The sequence below is a fragment of the Carcharhinus amblyrhynchos genome, chromosome 3, assembly GCF_965287045.1.
Source record: "Carcharhinus amblyrhynchos chromosome 3, sCarAmb.v2.hapA, whole genome shotgun sequence".
NCBI lineage: Eukaryota > Metazoa > Chordata > Chondrichthyes > Carcharhiniformes > Carcharhinidae > Carcharhinus > Carcharhinus amblyrhynchos.
The window spans coordinates 118,524,473-118,540,337 of record NC_137326.1 but is presented as its reverse complement, the minus strand read 5'-3'; the positions used below and the strand labels follow the sequence as shown (position 1 = coordinate 118,540,337).

The window sequence follows — 15,865 nt, the reverse complement described above, 5'->3', positions numbered from 1 at the left end:
CAAATGAGTGCCTTAAATAAGTATCAGTTTCTCTTCTATAATTGAGGAGAGGCAGGAAATAAAAATAGTTTTTCTTCAGAGGGCAAGAAGGAAGCAAGCACTCAATCTGGTGAATGGGAAATAGGTAACTGCAGGATCGGAGAGAAGAGGACTCAGCCTCTCCAATTAGGAATAAAGTACAACCCTTTGCAGAAGAATAGTGGGCAGAGAAAAGCGGGAGGCAGAGTGGTATTGTCACTACACTAGTAACTCCGAGTAATGCTCTGGGGTCCCAAGTTCACATCCCACCACTGCCAATGGTGAAATTTGAATTCAATAGAAGAAATCTGGAATTAAAAGTCTAATAATAACCATGAAGCCATTGTCATAAAAATCCATCTGTTCACCAATGTCCTTTAGGAAAGCAAATCTGCCATTCTTCCTGGTCTGTAACTCCAGATCTACAGTAATGGGTTGACTCTTAAACTACCCCTTCAAGGGCAGTTAAGCAATAAAATCTGGTCCAGCAGCGACACCCTCATCCCACGAACAAATATTTTAAAAATTGTATTTTCTGTGCAAGAGAGGGAAGTGTTTGCTCTCTAAAAGAGAATGCACACTTTCTGTGTCAGCATGTAAGTGTCGAGGGTGAAAAACAAACTGAGATAAATATGATCTCTTTGTGAGGGAATAGAAAAGCAGACTCAAGTTGGACCTGATCCCATGGAATGGTAGATGTGCACTTTCTATGGAGAAGGGATGATATCCAATCTCTGCACTTGGATAGTCAGTTAGCTCAGTTGGCTTGTGATACAGAATGACGCCAACAACATGGGTTCAGTTCCTGTACTGGCTGAATAAGTGCGGCGTGCAGGAATGGGACGGCAGTAGTTATGGGGGATTTCAATCTGCATATTGATTGGTCGACCCATGTTGGACGAGGTGGGCTCGAGGAGGAGTTCTTGGAATGCTGCCGGGATAGTTTCCTGGAACAGTGTGTGTTGGAGCCGACGAGGGAGCGAGCTATCTTGGATCTGGTGCTATGTAATGAGGCGGGTAGAATTAGGGACCTTGAGGTGAAGGATCCTCTTGGAGAGAGTGATCATTGTATGGTGGAGTTTCTGTTGCAGATGGAGGAGGAGAAAGTGGGTTCCCGGACACGTGTCCTTTGTTTGAATAGAGGGGAGTATGGTAGGATGAGAGAAGAATTGGCGAATGTGGACTGGGGGAGCGCGTTGGAAGGTAGGTCTGCTGAGGAGCAGTGGAGGATCTTTAAGGAGATCTTTCTTGGTGCTCAGCAGAAATTTATTCCGATGGTTAAAAAGGACAGTAGGAAGAGAGGTAATAAGCCGTGGATAACGAAGGAGGTGAAGGAAAGTGTTAAATTAAAAGCGGAGGAATTTAGAGTAGCTAAGAGCAGTGGGCGAGAAGAGGATTGGGAAAGGTTTAAATGTCAACAAAGATTGACAAAAAAGTTGATAAAGGAGGGTAGAAGAAGCTATGAAGCTGGGCTAGCGCTTAATATAAAAAAGGATAGCAAGAGTTTTTATAAATATATAAAAAGGAAGAGGCTGGCTAGGGTGAACGTTGGTCCCTTAGCGGATGAGAAAGGGGACCTAGTGGTAGGGGATGGGGATATGGCTAAGGTCTTGAATAACTTTTTTGTTTCTGTCTTCACGGAGGAGGACGTGAATAATTTGCCGGGTGTTAGCGATGGAAAGGTGGTAGGACTGGAGGGTCTTAATGACATTACTGTTACTAGAGAGGTGGTGCGCGACAGACTGGAGGGGCTGATTGTGGACAAGTCCCCAGGACCGGATGGAATGCATCCGAGGGTTCTGAAAGAAATGGCGGAGGTGATAGTGGATGCCTTGGTGGTTATTTTCCAGACGTCGCTGGATTCCGGGGAAGTGCCGGAGGATTGGAAAACGGCTAATGTTACGCCGTTGTTTAAGAAGGGTGCCAGGCAAAAGGCGGGGAATTACAGGCCGGTTAGTTTAACGTCTGTGGTAGGTAAAATGTTAGAATCCGTCATTAAGGAGGAAATTGCGAGGCATCTTGAAGGGAATTGCTTGATAGGGCAGACGCAACACGGTTTCATTAAAGGGAAGTCGTGTCTGACAAATTTACTGGAGTTCTATGAGGATGTGTCTAGGGCGGTGGATAGAGGAGAGCCGGTGGATGTGGTCTTTCTGGATTTTCAGAAGGCGTTTGATAAGGTACCTCACAAGAGGTTACTGCAGAAGGTCAGAGGACATGGAGTTGGGGGTAGGGTGTTAGCGTGGATAGAGGATTGGTTGTCAAATAGGAGGCAGAGAGTGGGGGTCAATGGGTGCTATTCGGATTGGCGGTTGGTGACTAGTGGGGTGCCCCAGGGGTCAGTGCTGGGGCCTCAGCTATTTACCATTTATATAGATGATCTGGAGGAGGGAACCGAGTGTAGGGTGTCGAAATTTGCTGATGACACCAAGATTGGGGGAAAGGCAAATTGTGCGGAGGGTGTGGAGAGTCTGCAGAAGGATCTAGATAGGCTGGGCGAATGGGCCAGGAAATGGCAAATGGAATTTAATGTTGGCAAGTGTGAGGTGGTCCACTTTGGTAGGAAGAATGGTAGGAAGGACTATTACTTACGTGGCGAAAAACTGCAGCAGGCGACGGTGCAGAGGGACCTCGGGGTCCTTGTGCATGAGTCGCAAAAACCCAGCCTGCAGGTGCAGCAGGTGGTCAGGAAGGCGAATGGGATGCTGGCCTTCATAGCGAGGGGGATTGAATATAAAAGTAGGGAGGTCTTGCTGCAGCTGTATAGGGCATTGGTGAGGCCGCAGCTGGAGTACTGTGTGCAGTTTTGGGCGCCGCACCTGCGCAAGGATATTTTGGCCTTGGAGGGAGTGCAGAGGAGGTTTACTAGGCTGATACCGGAGTTGAGGGGGTTGAGCTATGAGGAGAGGCTGAATAAACTAGGCTTGTACTCGTTAGAGTTTAGAAGAATGAGGGGAGATCTCATTGAGACGTATAAGATGATGAATGGGATGGATAGGATAGAGGTGGAAAGACTCTTCCCGCTCAAAAAAGACAGTAGGACTAGGGGGCACAGCCTCAAGATAAAGGGGGGGAGGTTCAGAACGGAGTTGAGGAGGAACTTCTTCACTCAAAGGGTGGTGAATCTCTGGAATTCTCTGCCCGTTGAAGTGGTGGAGGCTGCCTCGCTAAATATTTTTAAGAAGCGGGTTGATGGGTTTTTGATAAGAGAGGGGATTAAGGGTTATGGGGAGAGGGCGGGAAAGTGGAACTGAGCCACGACAGATCAGCCACGACAGATCAGCCATGATCTTATTGAATGGCGGGGCAGGCTCGAAGGGCCAGATGGCCTACTCCTGCTCCTATTTCTTATGTTCTTATTTCTTATGTTATTCATGAAGGCCTCACCTCCTCAACCTTGCCCCTTGCCTGAGGTGTCCTGACCCTCAGATTAAATCACCACCAGTCAGCTCTCTCCCTCAAAAGGAGACAGCAATCAAAGGTCATCTGAAACTACGGTGACTTTTTATTGCAATAAAGAGCGACATATTCCCTTAATAGGATTGATAGGGAAGGCAAACACATTTTCACCGAGTAGGGAATAGAATATTTGTATCCTTGGGTAGAGTTAGAAACACATGCTCAAGGCATCATGAATAGCTGTGAAAAGTAGATGTTATCTTATTGGCCACCTTGTATATGCCCCACCAAATATTCAGTTCTGTTGAAACTGATTCCATTTCTAAACTTTCTATTTGGAGGTAGCAATTAAGTAACAAATTCACAAATGAAAGAGAAACCTGACAAGAATTCTAGATCAAATTCTTTGTGTACTTACCTTCTGTAAACATTATTTGAAGTTTAGCTGTTTGATTCACATGGGCTGGAGATAACTTTCCTGTGTATAGTATTCTTTTCCCATTTTCCCTGCACAAAACACAATTTCAAAAAACAGTATGAGTAATCTTTACTTCAGCATTTTGTGACTTTAGAAGGATTTAAAATCTCAGATACTAATGAGGCTAGGTGCATCGGCCATGTTAAATTGTCCCTTAGTGTCCCAGGAAGCGTAGGTTAGATGGGGATCTGTGGGGCAGATGTGTGGGATTGCGGGGATGGTCCTGGGTGGGATTGTGGTCGGTGCAGACTTGATGGACTGAATGGCCTTTTTCTGCACTGAAGGGCTTCTATCTTTCTATGAACAGATTTAGCTCAATGAACAAAAGTAACAATGCAGCTTTATTTTCCTTACTGATATTAAAAGGAAAACAATTTATGCACCTTCTCAGAACACAAATGTAAGAAGCTGACTGACCGTGAAACAGAATTTTATTCTGTGCTGCTTTTTAAAAGAAGGTGGATGAAAGGATGAAGCAATAGTCGTCATCAAAACGTATTCTGGTCTATATTTCTAAGAACATCAAAAATACTTTCAATTGTATTAATCAAAGGATGTCTTCAGGGACAAATTGATAAATTGACAAGATGCTTAAACTTAATGAGCAGAAAAGTTTTGAAAACGATAAGGATAACATGGTGGCACACTGGTTAGCACTGCTGCCTCACATTGCCAGTGACCTAGTTCAATTCCAGCTTTGGGTCACCGTCTGTGTGGAGTTTGCACATTCTCCCTGTGTCCATATGGGTTTCCTCCGGGTGCTCTGGTTCCCTCCCACAGTCCAAAGATGCATGGGTTAGGTTGATTGGCCATGCTAAATTGACCCTAGTATCAGGGGGATTAGCAGGGTAAATGAGTGGGGTTACAGGAGTAGGGCCTGGGTGGGATTGTGGTTGGTGACAAACTTGATGGTCCAAATGCCATCCTTTTGTATTGTAGGATTCTAGGGACTCTTTCCCAATAATTCACGCACGTAAAGGGCATTAACAAGCGTTTGCCACATTCTTTTTGTTTGTAATGTTACAGAGTGTTTTCCTTGTTATATTTGATGACTTTGTACTTTCATTGTACAATAATCATCTTGTATTAATTCATTCTTTCCAATCATGGTCCATGAAAAAAATTCTTTGATAGATATTTCACTACTGATTTCTCATCCATTCCATCAATCAATTGTAAGCTGCAGTTTATACTTATATCTTTCAATACCTGCACATGCCAAATTGTTCAGATTGAACGTCCACGACAGCTATACAATTTTTTTCCCTTTTTATATATCGAATTCCTATTTTAAACTTACTATTTAATCTGTTTCTACTGTCCTTTCAGGAAGTGCTATCCAGATTATAAGCGCGTTGCATAAAAATATTTCTCCTCGTTTCATCTCTGGTTCTTTTGTAATCAGTTGCTCCTCCTTACGCTATTAAACGCTTCATCATTTGGAACATCTCAGATAAATAGTCTCTTTACATTCTCTGTCTTTTGGAGGATAATCCCAGCTCAAGTCTCTCTGTGTAACTGAATTTCCTTAGCCCTGTTACCAATCTAGTAACTCGTCTGTTCACCTTCTGCAAGGCCTTGACACACTTGCGATTTTCAGTGCCCAGAATTGGACACAGTACCTCAACTGATGCTGACTAGTGATTTATTAGGATTTGGCATTTGTTGACCTTATTTGTAATGGCCAACATGCATTATGCCTTCTCTTCAGAAAAAAAGGTTTACCTTACATGCCCTGCCACCCTCAAAGGTTTATGCTTGTGAACCCTTAGATCTCCCTGTTCCTGCAGCACCATTCAGTAAATTATTTTGTCATTTCTGCTTATAATCGTTACGTTTCATTCCACTGTGTCAATACCTTTCTCCTTCCATAGATTGCATTCATTTGCTTCCTGGGACTCCTCCAGGAAATTATTTGGTTGATTAATTTTATTTCTAAAAATAGATATCGTCCAATTGATTGCCCATTCTATCTACAGCTCCTTCCTTTCATTTAGCTTGGAATATAACCTTTTCTTCTGGTCATCATTTTCTGACTCCTCCTTTATGTTCAGTATTACACACAATAAGTCAGGGCAGGCCAGAGCTCACTTTGGTCCAGATCAAATGCTTAACTGTGGAATGTTACCTATTGGATCATAGAAACTCTACAGTGTAGAAGCAGGCCATTTAGTCCATTGAATGTACACCAACCACAATCCCACCCAGGCCCTATCCCTGTACCTCAACGTATTTACCCTGCTCTAATCTATGCATCCCAGGACACTAAGGGGCAATTTATCATGGCCAATCAATCCAACCCGCATATCTTTGGGCTATGGGAGGAAACTGGAGCACCCGGAGGAAACCCACGGAGACAAAGGGAGAATGTGCAAACTTTACACACGCAGTGATCTAAGCCAGGAATCGAGGTCCCTGGAGCTGTGAACCAGCAGTGCTAACCCTTGTGCCTCATGTCACGCCAGGCAGCTGTTCCAAAAATCTTTTTAAAATATTCATTCACAGGATGTGGGTGCCGCCATTTATTGCCATCCCTAATTGTCCTTGAGAAGGTGGCATGCTGTACTGTTATAACATACCAGCAATAACATAAAAAAGTTAGATTTGTATAATACCTTTAATGTATTAGATACCCTAAACATCCTCACAGGAGCACAAAAAGACAAAAGAAGGGTGGCATGGTGGCATTGTGGTTAGCATTGCTGCCTCACAGTGCCAGGGATCCAGGTTCAATTCCAGCATCAGGTCACTGCCTTTGTGGAGTCTGCACGTTCTCCCAGCATCTGCGTGAGTTTCTTCCGGGTGCTCCAAAGATGTGTGGGTTAGATGGATTGGCCATGCTAAATTGCCCCTTAGTGTCAGGGAGATTATCAGGGTAAGTTTGTGAGGTTACTGAGGGAGAGCCTGAGTGGGTTTTGACCCAATGACAGTGAAGTGACACAAAGTGGCAAATTGTCCTGTCCCCATCATCCCCTCTCCCCCCGCACCCCTACAGGAATCGGAGCAGGCAAGGAACGGACAAACGGAAAGGTCTGTTGACCTTGAGCGAGATTTTCCAGTTTTGGAATAAGCATGGTTGAAAAATCCCACCCAATATCTTTACAAGTTAGGACGGCATGTGGCTTGGCAGGGAAGTTGCAGTTTGTCATGTTGTTCATGGGTTTGTAAGTTGCTGTCTAAGGAGCCTTGGTGAGTTCCTGCAGTGCACCTTATAAATGGTACACACTTGTGCGTTGGTGGTGATGAGACTGGATATTTGTGGATGGGACAATATTCAAGCAGGCTGCTTTGTCCTGGATTGTGTCAAGCTTCTCGAGTGTGGTTGGATCAGCACTCAACCAGGCAAGTGAAAAGTATTCTATCACACTGCTGACCTGTGCCCTGTAAATGATATAGCAAGAAGTCTTACAACACCAGGTTAAAGTCCAACAGGTTTATTTGGTAGCAAACGCCACTAGCTTTCGGAGCACTTGCTGCACCTTCTGTAAATGATGGACAGGTTTTGCAGAGTCAAGAAGTGAGTTATTCGCCATAGAATTCCCAGCCTCTCACCTATTCTTATTTCTTATCTCAATTCTGGCCAGTATCTGGCACCCTCCATCAATTTCAGACTGTCCAAAACTCAAAATACAGCAACACTTCAATTTTAAGATTATCATCCGACCACAATCCCACTCAGGCTCTCCCGCAGTAACCTCACATACTTACCCTGATAATCTCCCTGACACTAAGGGGCAATTTAGCATGGCCAATCCATCTAACCCACACATCTTTAGAGCACCTGGAAGAAACTCACGCAGATGCTGGGAGAACATATAAACTTCACAAAGGCAGTGACCTGATGCTGGAATTGAACCTGGGTCCCTGGCACTGTGAGGCAGCAATACTAACCACAATGCCACCACGCCACCCTTCTTTTGTCTTTTTGTGCTCCTGTGAGGATGTTTAGGGTATCTAATACATTAAAGGTATTATACAAATCTAACTTTTGTAGGTTATTGTTGGTATGTTATAACAGTACAGCATAACCCAATGTTAGCAGCAGATTAAGAAATATAAGCTAAAGATATTTGGGTACTGACAGATCTACTGTAACTGAACAAAATTACACCTGAACACTGCAAAACCTATCTTAGCATCTGGAGAAGTATGATCCAATTTAATTTCAAAGCCTTCTTTAAGAATTTCCAATTTTAAAACAGATTTGTTTATAGATTTATTGAAACAATTATGTACTGACAAAATACTGTAAATACTGTTCACCTGAAATAGAAGCAGAAAATACTGTAAATATTCAACATGTCAGACAGTATCTGTGGAGAGGGAAACTGAGTTGTGTTTTTCTCCACAAAAGCTGAGTGTCTTGCTGAGTGTTTCCAGAATTTCCTGCTTTTATCATTAAAACAACAAACTGGGTGTTTGCAATATTATTTAGCATATCGGTGCTCTTGGCTTTTGTCTATTGCTTTCCATCTGTTTCTGCAGTACTTACCGCTTCTCCGTAGTATTAACTTGTACCCAATTATCAGCTGTCTGAGCGAATGTGTGTGTGATGCAATCACCTTTTATTAACCGTGTGTTGAGTGCTTCAATTTCATACCATACTCCCATAAACTGTGAAATAAAAACATTAAAGTTCCATTACTCAACCTGAGATCATTCAAGATTCAGCAATAATGTAGAAAGGGCACACATGCATTGAGAACACTTCATGTCTTCAGATCATCTCAAAGTGCTTCGTAATCAGTTCATTACTCTTAGAAACATGATCGCAACAATCAGATGCCCTAATATTGTCCCAAAGCAGCAATGAGAAGATTGATCCTTTGATAATATCATTTGGGGGGGTGGGGGGGGGGTAGTTCTTTTGGGTCAAACGAAGTAAACAAACTCAAATTACATTAGGGCAAAGAAAAAGGGGGCAGCTCCCCAAAAGGAGGGGGAACGGCCCGAACAGAAACAAAAAGTACAAAGGAAACTTAAGACACGTCAAATCAAAATGTGATTGCCTCATTTGAGGGATGAATGTTGGTTAGGACACTGGAAGAAATCTCTGCTGCTCATCAAGAAAATGTAGTGGAATCTTTTAAAGCCTCCCTGAACAGGCTTTGTTTTAATGTCTCATCTGAAAAGGCTGCATGATGCTTCAGCGCTGCCATACTGAAGTGTTAGCCCCGGGGTCATGTTTAAACCCAGCACATTATGACCTTGAGGGGAGTTTAAAAATGTCAACAACCTATTATGTATTTCCATCCAAAATATGGACTTGCAGGCACACACACTACACACACAGATTGATTCACTATCTACATGACTATAATTCATTTCTCAGGGCAGTATTGGTGTGGTGCCTTCTAATGTTAAATGCACTGCAATTTGCAAGGAAGACCCCATTGTCATGAGACAGGCTGGCTTAAGAGTCACTTCGGGAATCGCTCCAGCACCCAATTGCTCATGCCTGTCTGAAACACTAGCGCTTACCTGCCAGGGTGGGAAGAGTTGGTCCTAGTCATCTGCAACTGTGCCAACACACTGATTTACAACCAACAAGAAAAGTGACCACTTTACCAATTTTTCCTTCCAGTTTAACATTAACTCAGGATCCAACTCAAATGCCTTGCCCTCATTGATGGGGCCCATGTATTGGCTTAGGGATTTTGGTATGTGGCCACTGAGTTGAATGTTGCGGTCACACCAGGCCTCCTTCCAGCCTGAGCTGCAGGAACTCTTCACCTGGGGAAATCCCACCCAGCAGCCACTTGCTTGGCAAAGGGATGGGTGGATGTTCTGCCCTTTTGGAGTTTAAGGACAATAACCATAGAGTCCGGCATTGGTGGGAGCACAGCAGAACCAAAATTCCCTAAAGGCATTTGTCCACCTGAGTGAAGGATGTGTAAAAAGTGTAAGGAATTCAACTACAGTTCTGAAATCTGCTGCATTTATTTCTTCACTTTTCACAATAACACTAAGCTCACAATTCACGTGCAGTGTGCAGTATCCATGTGCAGTGCACAGTATCCGTGTGCAGTGCACAGTATCCGTGTGCAGTGAGCAGTATCCATGTGCAGTGCACAGTGTCCATGTGCAGTGCGCAGTATCCATGTGCAGTGTTGAGTTGAGGAGGAACTTCTTCACTCAAAGGGTGGTGAATCTCTGGAATTCTCTGCCCGTTGAAGTGGTGGAGGCTGCCTCGCTAAATATTTTTAAGACGCGGGTTGATGGGTTTTTGATAGGAGAGGGGATTAAGGGTTATGGGGAGAGGGCGGGAAAGTGGAACTGAGCAGCGACAGATCAGCCATGATCTTATTGAATGGCGGGGCAGGCTCGAAGGGCTGGATGGCCTACTCCTGCTCCTATTTCTTATGTTCTTATGCAGTGTGCAGTATCCATGTGCAGTGTGCAGTATCTGTGTGCAGTGCACAGTATTCATGTGCAGTGCATAGTGTCCGTGTGTACTGCACAGTATGGGCAGCACAGGGGCACAGTGGTTAGCATTGCTGCCTTATAGCACTAGGAACCCAGGTTCAAATCTGGTCACTGTCTCTGTGGAGTTTGTACGTTCTCCCTGTATCTGCGTGGGTTTCCTCCGGGTGTTCTGGTTTCCTCCCACAGTCCAAAGATGTGCGGGTTAGGTTGACTGGCCATGCCGAATTGACTCTAATGTCAGGGCAAATATGTGGGGTTACGAGAATAGGGTCTAGGTGGGATTGTGGTTGATGCAGGCTCAACAGGCCGAATGGCCTCCTTCTGCATTGTAAGATTCTATGATTCAGTGCACAATATTCATGCACAGTGCACAGTACGTTAACAAATAACCTTGCACCCCTTTTCCCTCCAAAATGGCAATTCTGTACTAAAAACCGAGCATCAACGAATGCTAAGTTTTCCAATTACCGAATATCATAGCGATTCTTAAATTAAGCCATGCGAGTGATGGATTCTTTTCTTTAAAATTGTTTTCATTAAGAAAAAATGTGGATTCCTTACTGTCAAGAAGAGGCATGTGACCTGAAACAAAGGGAATTGATTTTCCCCTTGGTCTTATTGCTTATTGTGTTGTGTAAAGACAAAATTAGCTGCAATAATGTAGGCTATATTCCCACGTGCATAGTTTTGCATAGGAAAGGTTGCCTTTGACAGTTAGATTTCTGAGAAGTTGCTAAACTGAATGGTACAAAGGCTCAGTGAGTCTCCCTCCAAACAGAAATCAGTTTTGTTTTTTAGTGATAGGAAGATATCCAGTGCACAATGTCATGAAAAACAGTTCCCACTCAAGGCAGGGAGCACTTATGATATGGCTGTGCATCTTACAGCAGAGTCTGTAAACAAACACATTTCGATTGAATTATTCCCTCAGAATGGTTGTCTGATGACGTGGCAGAGTCTTGCAATGTATTTCCTTATATTTATTTATTAAATATGGGGGATGTTGATTAGGCCTTTAATTGCCATGAACATAACTTCCATATGGCAATACAATATAAGTTTTAGCAATGACTCTGAGCTAATCATGTGGTGTGCTGGGCAACATCTTCAGCATTGTGTAAATGTTGCAAACCTCCAGATCGTAGAAGAATCATAGAATCCATACAGTGCAGAAAGAGGCCATTCAGCCCATTGACTCTGCACTGACTCTCCAACAGAATATTTTACTTAGTCCATCTCTCCTGCCCTATCCCATAACCCTACACATTTGCTATGGCTAATCCATCTAACCAACGCATCTTTGGATACCAAGGAACAATTTTAGCATGGCCAATCTACCTAACCTGCACATCTTTGGAATGTGGGAAGAAACTCGGGCATTCGGAGTAAACTCGCACAGGCATGGGGCAAATGCACAAACTCCACACAGACAGTTCGCAAAGCCGGAATTGAATCTGGGTCCCTGGCGCTGTCAAGCAGCAATGCTAATCACAGTGCCACCATGTAGCCTAAATGATAGATGCCAACACTTGAGAACATTTGTGAACCATTGTGTGCAGTGAGGACTCACTATTCAAATGTAGCAGAAGCAGAACCAGAATGAAGCTCTCTCAAACATTTTCTTTAAAGGAAAATTCCAAGAAATCTTCCAATAGCATTCCTATATTTTGCAGCTATAACAATCACACATTTCACCTTCAGGCGAATACACTTATTTAGACTAAATGATGCATCCACAAATGATCCAGGTTGTAAGAAGCAAAATTCATTCCATTCAGGAATTCTGATCACTTTGGGAGAGGAGGCAAAGGCTGAATTTAAATCCAATTGGCAGAAATGAAGGAACCATGTGCCAAAGACTGGTGCTGCCCAGACTTTTTAGAAAGTGCCTTTAATTACAATTTCTAAAAGCCACAGGGAATATTTCTTGACACAGCAGAATTGGCAATGCCAGGTAACCATCTACTTAACGTGACTGACCTCTGAGAGAGTGAAATTTTGCTGCACTGGGATCTTCGGGCATGATGCACAACTTCCTCTGGTGAAGCAAATGGAAAGAACTACCAGCATCAATAGTCGCCCCTGCATCTTACCGTCCTGGGAGGATCTGGAAGGGGGGAAATAAAAAGATCCTTTTAGAGCTCTCAAAGTCATCATTCCAACATTGCTATCCTGGAGCAGAGAGGCACGTATGAATGACACATAATTCGGAAACTGAAACATGTCTTTCAAATATAGCAGAGAGGCATTTAAACAGTGTGACATTCATGATATAATTAAGTTTAAGTTTATTTATTCGTGTCATAAGTAGGCTTACAATGCAATGAAGTTATTGTAAAAATTCTCTAGCTGCCACACTCCGGTGCCTGTTTGGGTACACTGAGGGAGAATTTAGCATGGCCAATGCACCTAACCAGCACATCTTTCAGACTGCAGGAGGAAGCCAGTGCATCCAGAGGAAACCCAGACAGACATGGGGAGAACATGCAGACTGTGCACAGACAGTGACCCAAGCTGGGAATCAAACATACAAAGTCGAGTATCCAGTGAAAAGTATCATTTCTTGTGTGATATACAGACAAAACATAGCATTAATCGAGTACATAAGGTAATATAAGGTAGATCCATTCAAAAGTTTGATGGCAGCAGGGAAGAAGGTGTTCTTAAATTGGTTGGTACATGATCTCAGGCTTTGGTATCTTTTTCCTGACAGAAAAAGGTGTAAGAGAGAATGTCGGGTGCATTGAGTTCTTGATCATGCTGATTACTTTCCTCAGGCATATATGAGAAATGTTTTATTGCAGGCATTCTCACACTTTATGCAAATGGGTTAGACTCTAACAGACCCAAGTTTTCCTCAGGCTACCTCCTCCTTTCCACCCTCCCTATAGTGTAACTTGTGCATTTTCATTCCTTTCTAGTCTGCGTATTATTTTGTTAAAGAAACAATGCCCTTCTGATTCATTCAGGTACCTTCTCCTAAAGTTGGCACCTAGATTCCACACCCTCCTCCCTAAATCTTGCCAGTTATCTGAGACTTTCTGATTTGATATATTATTGTCACATGTATTAGTATGCAGTGAAAAGTAATGCTTCATGTGCACTATACAGACAAAGCATACCATTCATAGAGAAAGAAAGGAGACGGTGCAGAGTGTAGTGTTACAGTCATAGCTAGGGTGTAGAGAAAGATCAACTTAATACAAGGTAGGTATATTCAAAAGTCTGAATAGAGAACTGTTGGAGAGTTTTAAAGTTTAAGCTTTTTATTAGTATCACAAATAGGCTTATGTTAACATTGCAGTGAAGTTACTGCAAAAAATCTCCTAGTCAGCACACTCAGGCGCCTGTTCGGGTACACTGAGGGAGAATTTAGCACAACCAGTACACCTAACCAGCACGTCTTTCGGATTGTGGGAAGAAACCAGAGCAACCAGAGGAAACCCATGCAGACATGGGGAGGACGTGCAGACTCTGTACACGCAGTGACCCAAGCCGGGAATCGAACAAGGGTTCCTGGCGCTGTGAGGCAGCAGTGCTAACCACTGTGTCACAGTTTACAAGAGTTAGAATTGTTTTAGAAGCACAGATGGAGAGTAAAAGAATATGCTTGGCACAGCTCCCGGCGCCGTTTAAACAATGAGCGAAATTCGAATTGCTCTGTTAAAGGGGGTGGCGGGGCGGTGGCGGAGGTGTGCGGAAATCTCAGCCTTTGGGGCTTAAAGCTTCAATCGCTATCGATTCCTTTCCCCCAAATCTAACAACTGTGAACTAACTGGTTTGGGAAAATAAAACAGTGTTGGTGAAAACATTGAACCACAAGAGATGGGGATTATCGCTGCTTTTATCAGCTCCATTCATTACAGAGGAAGAATTCATTCGATCAAAGGAATTGCCACGTTTCGCTTGTTCTTATTTCCCCAAATGGCGGGATGGTGGTTTATCTCTTTGCTATTTGCTCTCCTCAAGACTTTCCTCGCACCATTCTCAGACAGCTCCTTCAGTTGGCAGGTTGTTCAATCTGAACTCCAAGCCTCTTCCCAGAATGGTTGGTTTTAATTCACGGCGATAGCATACATTTTAGGCTGCAATCTTCCTTCTCCCTGTGCGAGCACTCCAAGGCGTTTCAGTGCCTCTCTGGCTTGTGAAGTTCAAACTTGCTCTCCAACATAGGGGACAGCTATCTAGATTCTTTGCATCTGGGTGTTATTAAATACCCTTCTCGCCTCCCTTTTCTCCCCCCTTCAAACTGGACTCCACTGACCAGTTCACCTCTCAATGCCCTGGTATAAATTAACCCAATCTATTTCACTCAGTCAATGCAAAGCTATCCTTCTGTCGAATGCAAAACTCTTGTGTTAACAAACCGATTCGGACCGCGTTCACTGGGGGTTACCAGTGAGTTGACCCCAGTCGTGGAAAAGCTTTGACAACCACAGCACTGACCAAGACCAAAATGGGCAGAAAAATCGATAAATTTATCATATTCTAGCAAGATTCAAGAGAGAGCGGTTTATTACAATAACCCACCACAGTTTAAATAACATCCTCCCCCCTCCCCCTTCCCCCTATTTGAATCATTTCCAATATCTTACCCTAAAGCAATGTGGAGATTAAACGGTGATGTGCGCTGAAGCTGACCCCGGATTCCAGCTGATGTGTTCCAGAGTCTGCTGCACAGCCCCACAGCCACTCCTTATATCGCAGTCAGCCCTGATCCGAATTACCTAACGGGGCTGGGTGAGAGGAACCGTAGCTGCCAGTCCCCCGGGAGATCCCAGTAATGTACACGTTCAGATTAGTCCTGGGGGGAATAATGTGGCTCATTCACCGCACCTTTGCAGCACCATATTTCACTCGTCTCCATTATTCTTCGATGAATTACAGAGTTTATTAGAAGACCCCAACCCCCCTCACTTGTTACATCTTTATTGGGAAGTCTCACTTCAGCACGCGGTGCTGGAAGGGCATTCATTTCTCTGGCACTTCATCCGCCCGAGCTCCTAAACATCTGCAATGAATCACAGATGTTGGTTATTTGAGAGAGAAATGCTGACTTGTACACAGCAAGAACCCAGAAACACCAATTCAGACAATGACCAGTTCATTATCCGACTGATAATGTCCCTCTTCTACACAACATGTTCCATTAAAGCGTTAGCTACCTATTCGACTTCTACTCAAACTGCATAACGAGTATCATCGAAAATTACAGCAGGTGCCTGGTGCCTGTGCCAAGAACGTTTGAAGGGTGAGGGGACCCAAGCAGAAATAATAATACATATAGGAGAAAAGGACGTAGGAAGACAGAGAAGGGCAGATGTACGTAGGCAATTTAGGGAGTTGGGGGCCAAGCTGAAGAGCAGGGCCTCCAGGGTGGCATTCTCTGGGCTGCTGCCTAGTACCAGCAGGGCTAGGAATAATGGGATCATGCAGCTGAATGCGTGGCTGAGGGATTGGTGCAAGGTAGAGGGCTTTACTTTTGTCGATCACTGGGAAGTATTTGTGAGAGAAGGGAACCTGTACAGGAGGGATGGGGAGCAT

General features: G+C 43.8%; 1 protein-coding gene across 1 annotated transcript in view; it reads right to left on the bottom strand.

Moving 5' to 3' along the window:
- Positions 1 to 14,968, bottom strand: part of LOC145341511 (apolipoprotein D-like) — a 30,984-nt gene extending 16,016 nt beyond the window's left edge. The window contains exons 1-4 of the mRNA XM_080186489.1: positions 14,917 to 14,968; positions 12,302 to 12,428; positions 8,388 to 8,509; positions 3,836 to 3,924 (exon numbers count right to left, since the gene is read on the bottom strand). Of these exons, the coding sequence (XP_080042615.1) occupies positions 3,836 to 3,924; positions 8,388 to 8,509; positions 12,302 to 12,409 (319 nt within the window). The 5' untranslated portion in view covers positions 12,410 to 12,428; positions 14,917 to 14,968. The remainder of the gene's footprint in view (positions 1 to 3,835; positions 3,925 to 8,387; positions 8,510 to 12,301; positions 12,429 to 14,916) is intronic.
- Between the last annotated feature and the right edge of the window lie 897 nt (positions 14,969 to 15,865).